Raw genomic sequence first — 16,975 nt, 5'->3', positions numbered from 1 at the left:
CACACAACATATGCTTCTTTGATTTATTTATTTTCAAATTCAAAGTTTCAGCAGAACAACACTGATAATGTCAGCAGACCTGAGAGCTAGAGCACAGTGTTGTAAAAATATAAAGTGATTAGCAGAATGATACCTATAAAAATGTAAACAAAGTCCAAAAGAATCAACAATAGTTGAAAAATTACAGCAGGTATCAGTAATAATGCATCAGAGTACCACAGGAAGTAAAAAGATGAAATTACATGATCGAGTCATGTAAACAGGTCTTACAGTTTCAGTTCACACACGACCCAACAAAGACAATAATACTGCTTTGACAGCACCAGAAACAAACACAGTATCATCACTGTGTGCTGCTGCACCAGGCAGCTGCGTTCTTGAACATACGCAGCCACGGTGACGGTGTCAGAGATGGTCTCAAGTCCCTCGGGGCCCAGGGCCACTGCCAGCCCAGGGTGCAGCGCTCTGGGTGGGGCATCATGGCCAGGTGTCTCCCGTCTCTGGAGCAGAGCCCCGCTATGCCCCCCGGGGAGCCGTTAGGGTTCAGAGGGTACTCTTCGGTGGGGTGACCCTGGTCGTCGAGGTAACGTAGAGGGGCGAGCCCACCAGAGATAATCTGGTCCTGGGCCTGAGAGCTACGGAATTGCATCAGACCTGTGAAAGAAAAGCGGTAATGGGAAAAAACCAATATTAAACACAGCTGCTGATTGCAGAACCTGCTGACCTGTGACTTGTGAGTCACCAGAATGAGTCAGTGTTGTGCAAGTTCAGAAGTTTCACCCAAGCAACCTTTTTCTGCTCAGTAATGATTCAATACTGGACTCCTGTCCTTTAACAGCCGCTCAGGTGTCTGTTAGATCTACTTGTTCGCAATGTTTTACCTTCTCCATGTGCAACCCAGACTCCCAGAGCTGAGCCCCCCATGCCTCTGAGCCAGACGGACGCAGACTCCTGGATGCCAACGCTGACGAAGCGAGACTCGAACCTGCCGGACTTATTATGGGTCAGCACTACGTCGGTGTCTGGGGTAGAAATGGAAAACTCAGTTACCGCTACAGGAGTGTGATTACTTAGTTAAATAAAGTTATGATTTCAGTTCACGATTTCAGGAATATTTATCATTAATATTAAAAGGGACAGTTCACCCCAAAATCAAAACCAGATTACAGAATCATCACTATGACCAACGTCTCCAAAACTTTTGATTTTGGATGAACTGCCCCTTTAAAAAGGCAACATTTCCATAGCTTTCTACCCTTTCTCCTCTTACCTGCTCCAGCCACGCCCTCTCCCACCCAGCCCAGCAGGGCGAGCAGCTGGCAACCATTACACACACCCAGACTCAGCGTGTCGTCCCGCTGCCTGAAGCGATCAAACTCAGCCTTGGCCTTAGGGTTATACGCAACCGTAGCAGCCCAACCTGTTATGACGGATGAATACTGTTAAAACAAGAATCATTTGTATACCAAAGCAGTCTGACTGTGTATCTGCATGCATGTCTGTTAGTTGATTATTTGCCTTTAGCCGAGCCGAGGACGTCTGCGTAGCTGAATCCACCGACAAACACGACCGCTTTGAAAGAGTCCAGCGTCAGAGAGCCGGAGCACAGGTCCTGCATGGTGACATCCCACACCTACACACACACACACATATAGACAGGAGTCACGCACACCAGCTATACAGCTCAGGTCAACATATATCCAGATTGATAAAGCTATGAATAGTTACCTCAAAGCCGGCCATGTACAGAGACACAGACATCTCTCTGTCCCCGTTACTGCCCTCCTCCCTGACCACAGCTACACGAGGCTGAACCGCAGCTGAAAGAATAAAACTAGAATATAATAAACTAAAATAATAAAAATATCAAGTAAAGATGAAGATTTTCACATCACTGCACTGAATACCAGTTTTATTTTATGTCCGTCTGACATATATTTAAATTGGTATGTCGGGCAAATTTGTAAATTGTAAAACGTGTAGGAAAGAACGAAAGGCAGAACTGCAGCTTTGGGAATACACTAAATCCCTCTACGTTCGGTCTTACTCGGCTGGCTGAAGCTGGGCTTTTCCGAGGGGTCAAAGGTCAGTTTGAAGTAGGGTTGTGTCCTCTTGGCGAGCCCCTCTTCTTCCTGTCTAACACAAACTTCATTGGCCTGGAGGCGTTCGAGCTGGAAACTGGTGTCCTCCCATGATGCCCTGAGGTTCGCCAGAGACTCTTTCAGCACTTCCTGTCCATCCACACGAACGCTGACCTGAACAAAAAGCGACACAAGTAGAAAAAAGTTCATCACAGATGATGTGAAAACACACGAGGTACATGTTGAGGTCGATGTCTCACCACAGCCTCTGGTCCGAAGCCGCAGGTCTTGCCGACACGATGGCACTGCACGCCTGCGTCGCTGTATCTCTGACGCACAGTTTCCACATGGAGCTCTGAAACCTCCAGAACCAAACCCAGCTCCTCGCTGAACAGCAGCTCCATGACTGAGACACAGCGAGAACACTGAATGAGTTCATCATTAGAGGCACACAGTTTGCATCCTGTACGTGTGAATCACAGTGGGGAAACCAAACCAAGGGACACACACATCAGCTCACTTACCTCCTGTTCCTTGTGAGGTCAACTCAACATCAATCCCACGATTCCCTGCAAACGCCATCTCCAGCAGGCAAGAGATGAGACCTCCGTCGCTGATGTCATGTCCTGCACTCAGCAGACGATCTGAAAGGAGCCATGATAATAATGATGAGACAACAAGACTTTTTTTCTTTGCTAACAACCTACTTTAAATTCTTTACTAACTTTTAAAAAAAGGTTGCTGTGCCATTTTTATTCATTTCATTATTATTCAGGAAGTAATAAGGTATGAAAAGATGTATTATCCACCTGGTCCTGCTGCTTTTTGTTACCTTACAGTACACTGTAAAACCACTAGGTGGCACTGTGCCACAGTACAAAGCTGCAGCGTCTTAACAACAGAATAAATTCAGTATGGAAATGAAGCTAAAGTAAACTTTGCTCAAGGGATCACAGTAAAGGCTCCCTCCTTAAAGTATGAGCTGACCGTGTATGAGTGTCTGTGTGGTGTCGAAGCAGGCGGTCAATAACTCCGGCTGGCTCAGGTCAGGAGAGCAGTCTCCCAGCTGGCTGTAGCACTGAGCCAGGGCCGAGCCTCCCAGGCGATGACGACCTGGACTGAGAGGAACCCACAACAACACGCCTGCAGACAGGAGCACAAAAGGTCAGAGGCGGGCCATCTGTTCTGTGTGTGTGTGTGTGTTTGTTTGTGTTAGAGAGAGGTGTGAGCAGTCTGGGTGAGATGAGGATATTTTTATTTCAAGATTCCCATTTCTGCCATTACAACTGAGAACTAATCTATAAAAAAGACAATCAGACCTTGAGATTTTCATCGTATGATAACCGTTCATGGTACAGTATTCTGTATTACAAAATTATAATAATCAGATACAATGACCCTTAAAAAGAACACAGAATATTTTCTCCTGATCATAAACTAAAAATATTTCTTTAATAACAGAATTTAATACCATAAATACGGAAAACATAAATGCCATGATTAACATCAATTTCCATATCAAAATATACACCTGAATCACTGCACCATAGTGTGTGTATGTGTGTTTGGGTGTGTTTGTGTGTACCTTTGCCATCTGGATCCTCGAGATCGGGCGTCACTGTGGCTGTGATGTCAGGACAAACTGCGTATGCCGAAATAACCAGAGCACCTGCAGCAGCAGAAAAGTTGCGTTAGGCAAAGACATGTACAGAAACACACCTTTGAGGATGGACGGCCAGACAACCAGCCAGCCACACACACACACACACACACACACACACAATGACAATACCTGGAGCTTTGACCGTCTCCTTGCCCACTCTCGCAGCCATACTCAGGGAGTCCTTGCCACCATCGATGGCCACTCCCAGCTGGCCCATGACCTCACACATGGCTTTGCAGGCGTCCCACAGACAGGCTCCCTCACCTGGCAGCTTGGCGGCCCACATCCAGTTACCACTACACTTCACATCCTGAGACACACAACCACAAGATTAACCGACATCCTGGACATTTATCTTGAATTGTAATAATTGTAGCTTGAAGAGGGATTAATGTACAGATTCATTTTATTCAGTAGGGACAAAAGTCAGCTCTCTCCGCTGAAAAGGACCATTGTGTATTTTGCTTTAAATGTGTGATCTCCCTCACACCATCCATAATCTGCTCACCTTCAGACCTGTGACTCTGGCAAACACCAGATTGGTCAGAGCCTCACCGACAGCCATGCGAGCCCCGGCTGCAGGACAAACCAGACCTTTAATTGGCTGCTCTCCGATGGCGGTGGCTGCTCCCTCCAGGCTGAACGGTGACAGAGCAACAACAGCCACATCGGCCAATGGGGTGTGAAGAGGGCCGACGCATTGTTGCTGGGCAACCAGCCCAGTCACAGACCGGTCCACCTGACAGTGGGGGAGGGAGCGAAGACACTAGGAGTCACAGAGTGTCTACATACATGTACATCTACAGACATTGTAAGACACACACACACACACACCTTGTTGGTCAGGTAGCGTTTGGACGCCACAGCAGGAAGACGTAAAACTCTGTCTAGTGCATCTTTGACTGTCAGCCCGGGAGGAAGAGCCAGTGGCTGATGGGTGACGGCCAAGCGCTCCATCTTAAACTCCTTCTGTGGCATCTTCCCCAGAACCCACTCCAGCTGCAGGTCGACTGGACGACGCCCCCTGTCTGCCTCATCACCGCTGCCTCCTTCATCATCCACCAGCACAATCTGCGGGAGATTGAAAAAACAAACAATGACGCTGATCTACAGTCTGTTTAATTGGGGTAGTTGAGGTTGTGCAGATTGATTATTACAGTAGATGTGCATTTATCAACTCGTTCGAGGCTGAAACGTGCCTTGCCGTCTCCTGTGATGTTTCCCACAAAGTCGACAGGGCATTTCTCCCTCCGACACACCGTCTCCAGAAAGCTCCTGTCTGATGGACGGAGCAGCAGGGCGTTGCTCTCCTGATACTCTGCTCCCCACAGCTCCAGCACACTCAGTGTGGGGTCCCCTTTCTATAAAACAAAGACAAGAAGAAAACAATCAGACTACTTTTTCTCAACAAAGTAAGTGTGCATTTGCTGTTTAAACCCTAACAAAGCCTACTGACTGCCTTCTAATTGCCAGGAGACGAGTTTGTATTTTTATTTTCGACCCGTGTCAAGTTTGACGTCAAGAGCGCACCAGACAATAGAAAATTGTGGAAAGCAGCAGATTCCTCACCAGACCACATTCAGAAGTTGTTTAAACTTAAAAAAAATATATATCAATAACATTCTTAATTGGATATATTGTCTTTTCCAGAGCTGATGATGGAAACACCAAAGGAGTGAGACATCCTGTTCCTGTTGAGAGTTACACAAATGCATCTGGAGGATCGGGCAGCTGGCCAGGATCTGGTGCTGACACGGAGTTCAGTGACAAATACTTCTTCATATTTTCTACTTCAGTCTCTCTTTCAACTCAATACTGACTGAGAGAGACGGAGAAGGATGAAAAATCTATTTACACAACAATATCCACAAGAGGAGCGTACACAAATGCGTCCACCCGGGTGTCATGTTTCCCTCACAGCTGATCGGGTGTTAGTGTTTTGTTTTTTTTGTCCAGTGTGAAAGTTGTAGAAGAGTGATATAAACAGAGAATGAGCTGAGCATTTGTTCGTGCGTGCCAATTACCTTGAATCTATTGCAGTAGATTACGGCTCCCGCTGGCTCACTGAGCTCCTTCAGCACATTCCCTGAAAACGATATTATGAGCTAATATGTTAATTTTTTTCTCACCACACAAGCTTCACATAAACCCTGTGTGTTTGTCTCGTACCGTTTCCTCCCGCCCCCTGGTCATGTATACTGCAGATTGGGTTCCCGCTGCTTCTCTCCAGACACGCCCTGAGAGCGCGATTCATCTTCTGCTCCATCTCAGCGTCGCCCCTCTGCACTGCGCCCAAATCCCTGTCGCTGGAGTTGTCGCCCTGCACCTGTGAGCCAAAAATGTATTAAATAAAGGAAAACTTCTGCACCAGTGGAGGTTGCTGCTGGTCAAATTGATGTAGTGGATGTACCTCTACAGAGGAGGCCGCTCCTCCTCCCACACCAATTCTGTACACCGGCCCTCCGATCTTCACCACTTCCATTCCTGACCGACAAGCACAGCAGAGAGACAATGTGAGTCATTGATCGATGTGTATAAATATAGCCTCTGCATTGATTAAACACATTTCACACACACAGAGTTAAAACATTACCAGCTTCCGCCTCGTCTTTCTTCACATGCGTTTCTTCTATAGAACCAAGACCACCGCTGAACATGATCGGCTTAATCCATTCTCGCCGCTCTCCATTAGCCAGCCGCATGCCGAAGGAACGAGCAAAACCTACAGAAGAGAATCAGAACTTGATTCACTATCAATAAATCTGTAGAGTGGCGGATGATCAATTCTCACAAATGATCAAGCTCTGAATTAAAACCAAAGTTTAACTTGTCACAAAGGTTCTGGTTCTATAATTTGATAGTATTCCCAAAATGTAATACACTGTATAAATGATCAATAATTACTAAAGAATTCATTCATTAATTAATCAGTGGATATAAGAAGTAGTTGCAATCAGAGCTGCAACACTCAGCCAACAAGCAGAAAAACAGAAAATTTAATCTGCAGCTTTTCTGATAATCATCATCATTTATATTCTATCAAATATATATACATAAATATTACTAATATACATTATAAATTATTGATTGAAATGCCAATGATTCTGTTATTTCAGCCTCTTACATGTGAGAAGTTGTTACTTTTCTCTATCATAGTACATTAAAGTTCATTAGGGTTCAGACAGTGATCACCGTGAGTTTAGGGAAACTGTAAATGTTATTTTTGCGCAACTAAACAACTGATTGAGAAAATATTCAGAAGATAAATGAATGAAGAACAACTGTAAATCTAAATCAAGCCATGCTTTAGTAGGGTTCCCTACCTGACAGGACCGGCTCCCCAAACTTGTTGCCGTAGTCTGAGGCTCCGTCACTGGCCTCAATCGCCACCTGCAGCGGAGGGGCAAAGCTGGACGGATACTCCCAGCCGTCTCCTGAAGACTCCCAGGGGAGAGCGTAACCTGGAGCGATGGACAACGAAGGGGAGGGGTTCTGGCTGTTAATTCAAGTTCAATCCAAACACAGAGTCTGTGTCAAGTCTGTGATACAGAATTGTTTCATTTTTCTGTTCAAGATCAAAATCTACTTAACTGTCATTCAAACTGCACACAAGACAGGTGCACAGCTGAACAAAACGTAATTGCTCACACTGTAATTAAGAAAAGGCTATTAATCTGAAAACGCAGCACACTTAATATCTTCATTTCTCTGACTCATCTGTAACATTAATTACCTGCTGTCTAGTGCTCTTTTTAAAAAGGTCACACACTGAATCAGGGGTGTGTGTGTGTGTGTGTGTGAAACAGTGGATGCATGCGTTTCTGGAGGAAGCAATGGGAAGAAGGAGTCTGATTGGAGGCAAACAGCCCCTTAAAGGGATCTGCAGGGTCCCTGGCAATGTTGGTGGCCTGGGTCAAGCAGCGTTAATAATATATCTAATCTTTTAACACGCTAAAGTTAAATGAAGGAATGGTCGTGGCGCACCAATGGTTTTGGTTTAATAGGCGGTCTGTGTTGTCTGTGAAGGACAAGAAAAGCCCAACTGCAACCATGAAAGTCTGCTCTAAAATAATTGGACCCCAACGAGACTTGAGCTCCTTCGGGATAAAACAGGCCCAGAAAGTGAAAGAACTCCCAGTCAATCTGAGCATGGTGTTCTCTCCAGTGAATTCACTGCAATTGCCATGCTATGAATTTTGGAGTGGTGTGTATTTGAGTTGGATTGGTGTTTTTGAAACATGATGTTTTGTTGCAGACCTGGTATGTGCAGGTTGCCAAAGCAGTATCCTGCAGTGCCGGCGATGACGTGGCCTCCCTTTCCAGCACTCTGGACATCTCTGATACGACCTCCTGTCCCTGTGGTGGCGCCACTGAACGGAGCTACACCTGCAGGTCAGACAGGACTGTGATTAACTGGGCACATGACAGAAAAGAAAACACTTAAGTTGCAAGCAAACACAATGCTTTGTTTGTCCTGACCTGTCGGGAAGTTGTGTGTCTCTGCAGTGAAGATGACGTGTCTCAGTGACCGTCGGGTCTCATACGAGCTGGCTTGAGATGAATCTCTTGGGTAAACACACTCCAGCTCCATCCCTTTGATACCACTAGACACACACACATTTCATACTGAGTCAGTGTGAACAGAAACACACACACACACACACACACACACACACACAGAGTGCTGTTTCCATCCTACCTGCTGTTATCACAGAACTTAATGACGTTGTTCTGGTTGCTGTGCCGCTGAGTGTCCATTATAAGACTGAAGAGCGTCTCTTTCTGCTCCTGTCCCTCGATCACCATTCGGCCCCGAAAGAACCAGTGACGGCTGTGCTCGCTGGGACGCCGGGGTTCAAAGCAAACATCAGAGAATGAAAAACCCAGGGACAAAAAAAAAACGAGCTGAGCAACACGCACAACACAAAGCAGTCCTGGTAATCTGCTGGCTGGAGATGGACCCCACCTGTTAGACTGAGCCAGGTCAAAACACTCCACGCTGGTGGGGTTTCTTTTAATCCTCTGGAACATCGACGTGTAGAAGTCCAGATCCCAGGAGTCAAAGGCCAGACCTTTGTTACGAACAACACACATTATGAGATCTTGATACCAAAAAACAAAGGAAAGTTGTTTCATGTGCACATTCAAACAGCACAGCACACAACAACCCACAAAGGCGTGTGCCAGCGTTTAAAGGTGAACTCCACCAGCCACAAAAGGGCTCTATACTACACTATTTCTACCTGTAAACACAATTTAATCTGTACAAATGGTGGAGTTACCCTTTAACACTGGACCAACAAACACATACTCCTCTGCATGCTTCAAGAGAATAGAAACCCTCCCAAAACTACTTGTCACTTTATTTGATTTATGCAGAATTCAAATATCATCATTTCCACATGACCAAGAGAAGGGCTGCATGATTTCATAAACATCTATTTTGGTTTCATGTGACAAGCTCTTCTTATCATCTTTCTATATTCTACTATTATCATCTGACATCCATTAACTTGTGGACAATCAGCGTGCTCTTCCACCTCCCATCTACTGTCAATCAGACATGCTCTGCAGACAGAGAGAGTAACGCTCTCTGGTACGACATCCCTCCTGTAAACACTCCCGATTGTGATGTGACCTTTTCTTTTTAATATGGCCATACTGTTTTGTACAAACTTGTTGCGATGTCACTCGGCGCACGCTGGTTTTGATCAGCTACTTAATCAACAACAAGCTTCCTCGCCTGCTGCTATAACAACAGAATCACAGGTGACAAAAATCCTGAACGCGAGGTGTGTTTTTCGGACGACTTTATTAAATGCACCGCTGACGAAGACAGCTGATCACATCATCTATAAGAACTGTGTCCTTTCTGGCGCCACATTTACAAAAGATGGGAGGCAAAATAGCAAATGTGAAATCAATCCTGAGGGGTAACTAAGCAGCAAAAGTGTCTAGAAATTCCACATAGGCCCCTTTTTAATTATCGCCTCAGTTCGCCGGGTGAGTATGGGAGAGCCTACAAAGTGTGCACTGAAATTATTATCATCTGTTCCAGCAGCTTGTGAATATTAATGAAGAGGGGTGAATAAGCAGAGCATGAGCACGCACACCACGTCCCATCATGGTGGCAGTTTATAACCTGCTTATATAAAGAGAAGAAAAACTAGCAGCTGTCTATACATGAAAGTAATTGTAGTCTTGGTGCATAGAAGTTAGAGCTAAGATGATTATATTGACGATATTAAATGGCTGTAAGTAATTGATATATTTGCTAAGTAAGTATCTATAATGTGTGACAAGATACTTTTTGATGTATTTGTGCCCATCTCTGAATTATGATATTTTTAATTGGCTAAATAGTCTTAGTGGCAAATGATTTATTCATAATTAACACCTAATTCTGACTTAGTGGTTCCACGAAAAAAAAAGTTAACAGTGAATGACGGCTGATGAGTGAACCTAATTCATCACCTCCTTGCATATTTCATCAGCATTTTGCTGGTAAGTGGTGCCAACTTTGAGCTCTGGCCCAAAACAACTTCATCAAAATTCAACAGAGAGTTCAGCTTTTTTACTCATTTAATCTGTTGTGAGGAAACAACTGGACTCAAAACCAAATTCACTCTCAAATTGCCATTAGAGGCAGCCCTCCTCTCCATTTCTGGGTCTTATTTTCTTTCACATGACTAAGACACACACACACACACACACACACACACACACACACACACACACAACACACGCATGCACGTGTAAGATAATCGGCAGCATCATTGCTGTCCTATGACTTCAACCAGCAAAGTAATAATGTCATGCATCATGTGACATTATTACCTCCAGCAGCAGACACAGTGTACTCACAGAGAGCTGAGAGACTGAAAAGAGGCATGAAAGAGATGAGAGGGGGGTTGCAGTACATTAAGGATGATCAGAGGCTGAGTAACAAGAGAGAGGCTGGAGCTGAAAGGTGCAGCTTTACAAAACGTTACCCAGTTCGTCGTTCGCCGTCTCCAAGGCTGGACGACCCTTCCCGACGATGTCCACCTCAAACACCGGCTGTGGTTTGATCTCCACAGCGAAGGAGGTGATGGGATGTTGATAGATGCATTCTGTCATGCTGTCATACAGACACTCAATCAACTTCTTTATATCTCCATGGAGCTCCTTCACGCTCTCTCCATTCTTTGGCTGTAGGGGACAGGGACAGATCTCAGCAGAAGCACGAACATGAACATGAAGTGTATCCTGAATCTTTGCTACAGAAAAATCATAGTTGAGTGTGTGTGTGTGTGTGTGTGTGTGTGTGTGTGTGTGTGTGTGTGTGTGTGTGTGTGTGTGTGTGTGTGTGTGTGTGTGTGTGTGTGTTTGCAGACCTTGATTAGAAACCTGCGAGACAGCTCGACCCGGGTGACGTTATTGAGGCCGGCACTCTGGCAGATGGACACAGCGTTGGTGGACCAGGCGGTGGAGAAGTTCAACCTGAGGCGCAAAACAGCAACGACAACAAATAAAAACACTTTGAAGATGTGAACTTGTGTTGGACTTTGCTGTCTCACTGGTGTTGAACTGAAAAATAACCTCATGAAATCATCAATAATCTAAAATGATTATTTGAATGATATGATTACTTTTTGCCTGATGGAATTCATAAGTAAGTCAGACAAATTTAAATGATCATTTAAGATTTCCATGTCATCCTTTAGTGGACACGTATCTTTAATTTGTAGCAATAATAAACCATTTATAACTGGTTGCATTTTAGGCCAACAAAAGATGAGGCTCCCCCAATAGAGAAAAAACAATATCATAAGGCAAATGCTTCCTGTAGAGGCGCTCACTAGCTACAGCTGTGGGGAAATGTGCAGATTTAGTCCATAAATGTAACTGACGCACATTTATCGAAAAACCAAACTGCATAAGTTGCCACAAGTCAGCTTGTTTCAGTGGTAACGGTCATCGCCATGACAACCCCATCCACTCATTAAGATTCTGAGATGCTTCTGAAAAAGCCTATAAATTGACTGTGCATTGGGTTTGGTTAATCTACTATGCAGTGCGTTTACATGACACTCAAGAAAACCGAATTACTGCGTTAGTCCGACTATGATTGGATTTTTAAGATGCATGTATACACTTTAGTCTGACTAAAATCAGATCGGATTGGATTTCTCAGTCGGATTAATACACCTAGATTATTCGATTGATTGTCGCATTACTCCTGCGAGTATACGCTCCATCAGATCAGATCGGATTTTTGCGCTCTGCACAGGCTCGAGATTTTTTTCCCGGGGCCGGGACCCGGAAGTAGACGGACAGCGACGGTGGCGCGACGGCGCCTTTCCTCCAAAATAACTGCAAGCAAGTGCACCATTGTGCATCTAGTTTGTGTAATTATAATGTACACCATATAGAAAATGTACAAAGATGTGGTTTCTCCTTGCTCTTCTTACGCCATCTTTTCGAACACTGAGGCAGCTGGTGATGTTAAGAGGTCAGCCGGAGGTGGCTCTCTATTACAACTAGCTGAAATGGGTATAGCGCCATCTAGCGTTCAGGTAGCGTGCATGCTTCAGCCGTTTTTTTTTTTTAAATGTACTTATTTTATTGGCAATTGAACAAAAATTGATTATTATCAGACCCCTAGTTTTGCACTAAATAGGAACAAGATATATTGTGTGGGACAAAATCAGCAGTACCTGGGTCCGATCTCCACCAGCTTCTCCCCGCTGCCCTCTGTGAGGTTTGGTTTCTCAGACAGCGGCTCTGCCTGCAGCGGAGGCCGAAACAACCAGAGGAGAACCTCCTTCTGCTCGGCCTTAAGACTGTCACAGCCTGCAGCAGAGAGCAGGAGGAAACGATGACAACATGGATGCATTAATAAATGGAGAAGATGTGCGTGAAATCTTTCGGCTACACATTTCATACATCTCACATTCTTCACATTTGCTTTCCTGTCCACGTCCTCTGCATCTTCACTTCATTAGTATCATCATCGTCATCATCATCATCATGCTCACCTGTCAGCTCCACGTTGTAGCACAGTTCAGTGCTGATCGACAGCTGGGGGTAGAGCTTGGCTGCCCTCTGTAAGGCTCGCCCGTTCGCCACTTCATCACTGTAAAACCTCACCACAGCCATGACTGACAGAGAGACGGAGAAATGGATCCAGTTTAAAGACCGAGAGAGCTCCATTAACACAATCAATCACAGAAGGTCAAAAATGATGAATTGCAGGCATCATCTATTGATGACATTGATTTCCCCCGTCTCACTAAGTGCACATTCTGACGTAACCGATGAATAAAGACGAGGTCAGAGGTCAATTCTGATGATCAATGAAAACAGTAAGGACTCTGACAACTTCTCACTGTGGCTGACCTTTGTTTCCTGATCAAGACAAACCAATAATCAAATATCAGGGAACTCATGACAGTGTGTGGAACAAACATCTCACAGAAGTCTCAGTGTGTCCGCACCATAAAATCTTTACATTAAATCATGCAGAGGCAACGGCAGTATTGATGTATACATTGTCAGGGTTCCTACATCTCTTCCGTAGTCAAGTTCAGGCACTTTTCAAGCATTAACAGGCATTTTAAGCGTCCTAGCAGCTTGCAGCTTTGGTGAATTATGTATCTCTAGATGGTACCTAAATACACTCAAGATGATCCTTTCATTTCTTCGCATTAAATCAGATGTTATTGTGAAAAAAACAACCAAAATTACATTCCTTGATAGCAGACAAGAGACATATTGAATAAAAACACAAAAACATTTATGTTTCAAAATGAATCCCCAGTCTGTAAGAAGACTTGACATCCAACCGTTCACCTGGCTGAGACAATATAAAGCTATTTATTTTACTTACCATTTCAAGCACTGTATCCATGTACCAATATGTGCTGATGTGTTTGTTTTTCAAATCATAACGTGTGAATGATGCTTGGTGTGGATTACAAATATTAAAAGACTCACTACGAAGATTTGGGGAAGAAACTTTAATATATGTTTTGGTTTTCATGGCTGAATTAACTGGATAAACAAACACATCTTAAAGAACAACACAATTTCATACGGTTTTACTGTGTTCATTTTTGGCGGACCCTGCCACCCTTCTAGCCTCAAATAGGGTTGTGGGGACCTTATCTCCCTCTGAGAACAGCTTGCTTATTCACCCATGGAAAAAGTAAATATTTTTGCGTTTGTATCATTTCCACATTGATATTGTAAATATTAAAATTCTGAGTCTGAATTTCTTCTCCAGAACTAAACAGTGACCCTTTAAAGTTTACAGTTTCAGTGAACCGATGTCATTTTCATATGTTGTGCCTTTGTTATTCTATCCTTGACATCTTTTTCCACGTGTTGGATCACCAATTTCAGGGACTGTTCCAAGAAATGCGTGTTTATGTCTATAATCTGTGTACACGAACAAAGCCGATTTCGAAATTGTTCGACTCCTCAACATCGGTTTCAGCTCCAAAAATCAAAGAACGATTCGGCTTTCATGTTAAGATGTTACAGACATCTCATGGCAAGATAATCTCACTTTAGACTCTCATATCTGAAAATGCATACAGAAATCACAGAACCACATTCATGTTTCATTAAACACTTTCACAAGAGCCCTGTGAGGAAGAACAGTCCTGATGATATCAGGCCTCATAATCAATGTGGAGAACAGATAAACTCTGAACACACACTCACAGGATCCCCTGACAATTATCTCACTGATTGTGTGCATGTTGCAGGTCACACACACTGCACGTTGGGTCAGGAGCTTTCTGTTAGCCCCTCAACACACACACACACACACACACACACACACACACACACACACACACACACACACACACACACACACACACTTTACAAACACTTATTGTGATGAAATGACTGTATCAAAGCGGTCTCCTCTCACAACATGGAGGACAGGAGATACACCGTCTTCATGTCTTTTCTACCAGCAAATACGAGACAAAGCGCGGGCTTTGCTGTTTGTTAACATAAAGTTGGGTCTGTCTCCATGTTTTTTGTGTCTCTGAGCTACTTGTGCAGAAGCTAAGAGGCTAAAGGGTACCAGAGTTAGCAAAGAGCTAGTTAGTAAAGTTAGCTTTACTTACGCGCAGCAGCTTCCGACTTTGTTTGCGGTGAGACGTTGAGATGTTGCTCACCTCCGGAGTCCCGAGAAGACCTCTGCTGCTCCTGAATGAATGGACCGGAGGTGGTTTGCCGCCAGGTCTGCAGGCTGTCAGGACGGGATGGATGGACCTCTGCACCCACGTGGGCAGACGCTCTCAACTCCACGCGCATGCGCAGCTTCTCTTCCTTTTGGAATTGCACTGAGGTTGACAAAAATCTGATGACAGTTTTCAAATGAGTTTGCAGGGTCAAATCAGCCGTAATATTACGGTAATCGTAGTGAGGAGCTGCTGGTAGTGAACTCGGTATTTTCTTTTACTGAGCAAACTCACAAAAATTCTTTAATTCATCAAGGCAGAAACGCCTGTCAAAGATTAATGTTCCCCATCTGTGTTTTAAGTAAGTGTGTATTTTGTAGTAAATGAGTACGACTGAGGGTCAGTCTAATGTCCATGGCTATTGGACATTTTGTCCCTCTCTCACTCCCACAGACAGACCACAAGTGTGACGGAAAGTAGCAATAAAGCATTTAATTAATTGTACAATAAATATTGGTATCAACACATTATTTATTAGTCTAAAATAAACCAAATTACAAAGTTTTCAATTTCATTATTTAAGGATTTTGACGAAGTAGTACTCAAAAAGTACACAGTAAAAGTATTTCATGTTAGTCATGCCAGTAGTTTTGGAAGTACTGAGTTCAGCAGTATATGAATCTTGAACAATGTTTTGGGTTTTTTTGTTTTGTTTTTTTTCTCATGTTGTCCTTTACTTTGAAAACCTGGAAGGATACCTACATGATACCTTAAGTTTATTACTGGGAATACTTACTATAAAAGTATTGTGTGTTTCGTGGGTCTGATTTTGAGACTATAGTCTGACCCACAGTCACTACCAGCAGCTCTTCAGAGCAGTTTCCTTACGATTAGCATAATATTAGTGCATTTGTGCACTGAAAAAAAAAGGTGCGGCTGATTTGACCGTCTAATGTGAACCACGGCTGGCTTGACCGCAGTTGTTTTCAGGAAGTTTAGAAAGTTAGTACAGTCAAACTATCTAATTGGGATGTAAATTGTGAATGTTGTTGTTGATTGAGGTCCTATTTTCAGTATTTATTTCAATCTACATTCTCAGGTTAACAAATGTACAAACTGTAGATAAAGATCTTCTAGCCTCAAACTGTTCTGGGGATCTTACTTTCCCCTTAGAACAGCTTGTTTATTTATGGTCAAAAAACAAAACAAAACTTGTGAGTTTTCCTTATTACCTCACTGATACTGTTAACATTAAAAAAATAGTGTTTTTAATTTTTTCTCCAAAACTACATAATCTATTTAAACATGATAAGTTCTTCCTGATAGGAAATAAAGTGTTACAGCTTTTATTTTAAATGTAATTACACAGGAAGTGTCCTTGAAAGTACCGTATGTTTCTCCTTTAACTTTATGTGCACCGGTGCTTGTTGTGTCAGTTGTTTCAGATATTTCACTGGATGTGCAGTGTGCATTTGATTGAAGTGCTGAAGGAACAAAACGACTCCCACGCACAGACGAGTCAGGAGCTGCAGTCTTAGATATATTTAATAAATTAAAGCCAAGGTACAAAAAAAACAATGTACATTTCATACCTCCCTCCCTCCCCTCCTTCACCTACTACTCTTTCTATGAACTGATACCAACATCGTTTTATTTTTTCCCACAATATAGACCGAGGATCAGTGTTGAATGTCCAACCATTCACCGCTTATCAGATCAGACCCGGCAGAGGCAGGGCGGCTCGCTCACAGAGCCGACTCCTGCCTCGGCTCTCTGTCTCGATCACATGTTTCTGCAGCGTCTTTGTTCCCCTGAACCCCGAATCCCCCCCCCCCCCTCCTCGACAAAACACATACATGCTACATGTCTGCAGGCACCTCGGATAAGACAGAAGGATTAGACTGAGATAAAGTTCATCAGAGACCACAAAGTACATTTCGATGCTGAGTGCTATTTAGATGTCGACCAGTCCTGCTGATTCACTAGACAGTGTTACTTTTACAGCTGTCACATCACTTCACCAATAATGTCTCTGGCATAATGGATGA

General features: G+C 43.7%; 1 protein-coding gene across 2 annotated transcripts; it reads right to left on the bottom strand.

Moving 5' to 3' along the window:
- Nucleotides 1-11: 11 nt before the first annotated feature.
- On the bottom strand, nucleotides 12-15,075 carry pfas (phosphoribosylformylglycinamidine synthase). 2 transcript variants are annotated; one of them, XM_037113800.1, is made up of 28 exons: nucleotides 14,871-15,075; nucleotides 12,765-12,887; nucleotides 12,444-12,579; nucleotides 11,121-11,226; nucleotides 10,737-10,935; nucleotides 8,711-8,816; nucleotides 8,444-8,584; nucleotides 8,224-8,348; nucleotides 8,002-8,130; nucleotides 7,068-7,205; nucleotides 6,338-6,466; nucleotides 6,155-6,228; nucleotides 5,914-6,070; nucleotides 5,769-5,830; nucleotides 4,944-5,105; nucleotides 4,579-4,815; nucleotides 4,253-4,483; nucleotides 3,874-4,054; nucleotides 3,667-3,750; nucleotides 3,069-3,224; nucleotides 2,606-2,725; nucleotides 2,342-2,487; nucleotides 2,048-2,255; nucleotides 1,729-1,820; nucleotides 1,519-1,633; nucleotides 1,271-1,420; nucleotides 882-1,022; nucleotides 12-654 (listed from the first exon to the last, which is right to left on the bottom strand). In XM_037113800.1, the coding sequence occupies exons 1-28, from the start codon at nucleotides 15,058-15,060 to the stop codon at nucleotides 344-346; spliced, it is 4,149 nt and encodes a 1,382-aa protein (XP_036969695.1). In that variant the 5' UTR covers nucleotides 15,061-15,075; the 3' UTR covers nucleotides 12-343. The 2 variants fall into 2 exon arrangements, with proteins under 2 accessions (XP_036969695.1, XP_036969696.1); XM_037113801.1 differs by having other exon boundaries at nucleotides 14,922-15,075.
- Between the last annotated feature and the right edge of the window lie 1,900 nt (nucleotides 15,076-16,975).

The sequence above is a fragment of the Acanthopagrus latus genome, chromosome 11 (genome assembly GCF_904848185.1).
Source record: "Acanthopagrus latus isolate v.2019 chromosome 11, fAcaLat1.1, whole genome shotgun sequence".
NCBI lineage: Eukaryota > Metazoa > Chordata > Actinopteri > Spariformes > Sparidae > Acanthopagrus > Acanthopagrus latus.
This window is presented reverse-complemented; position numbering and strand designations above follow the sequence as displayed.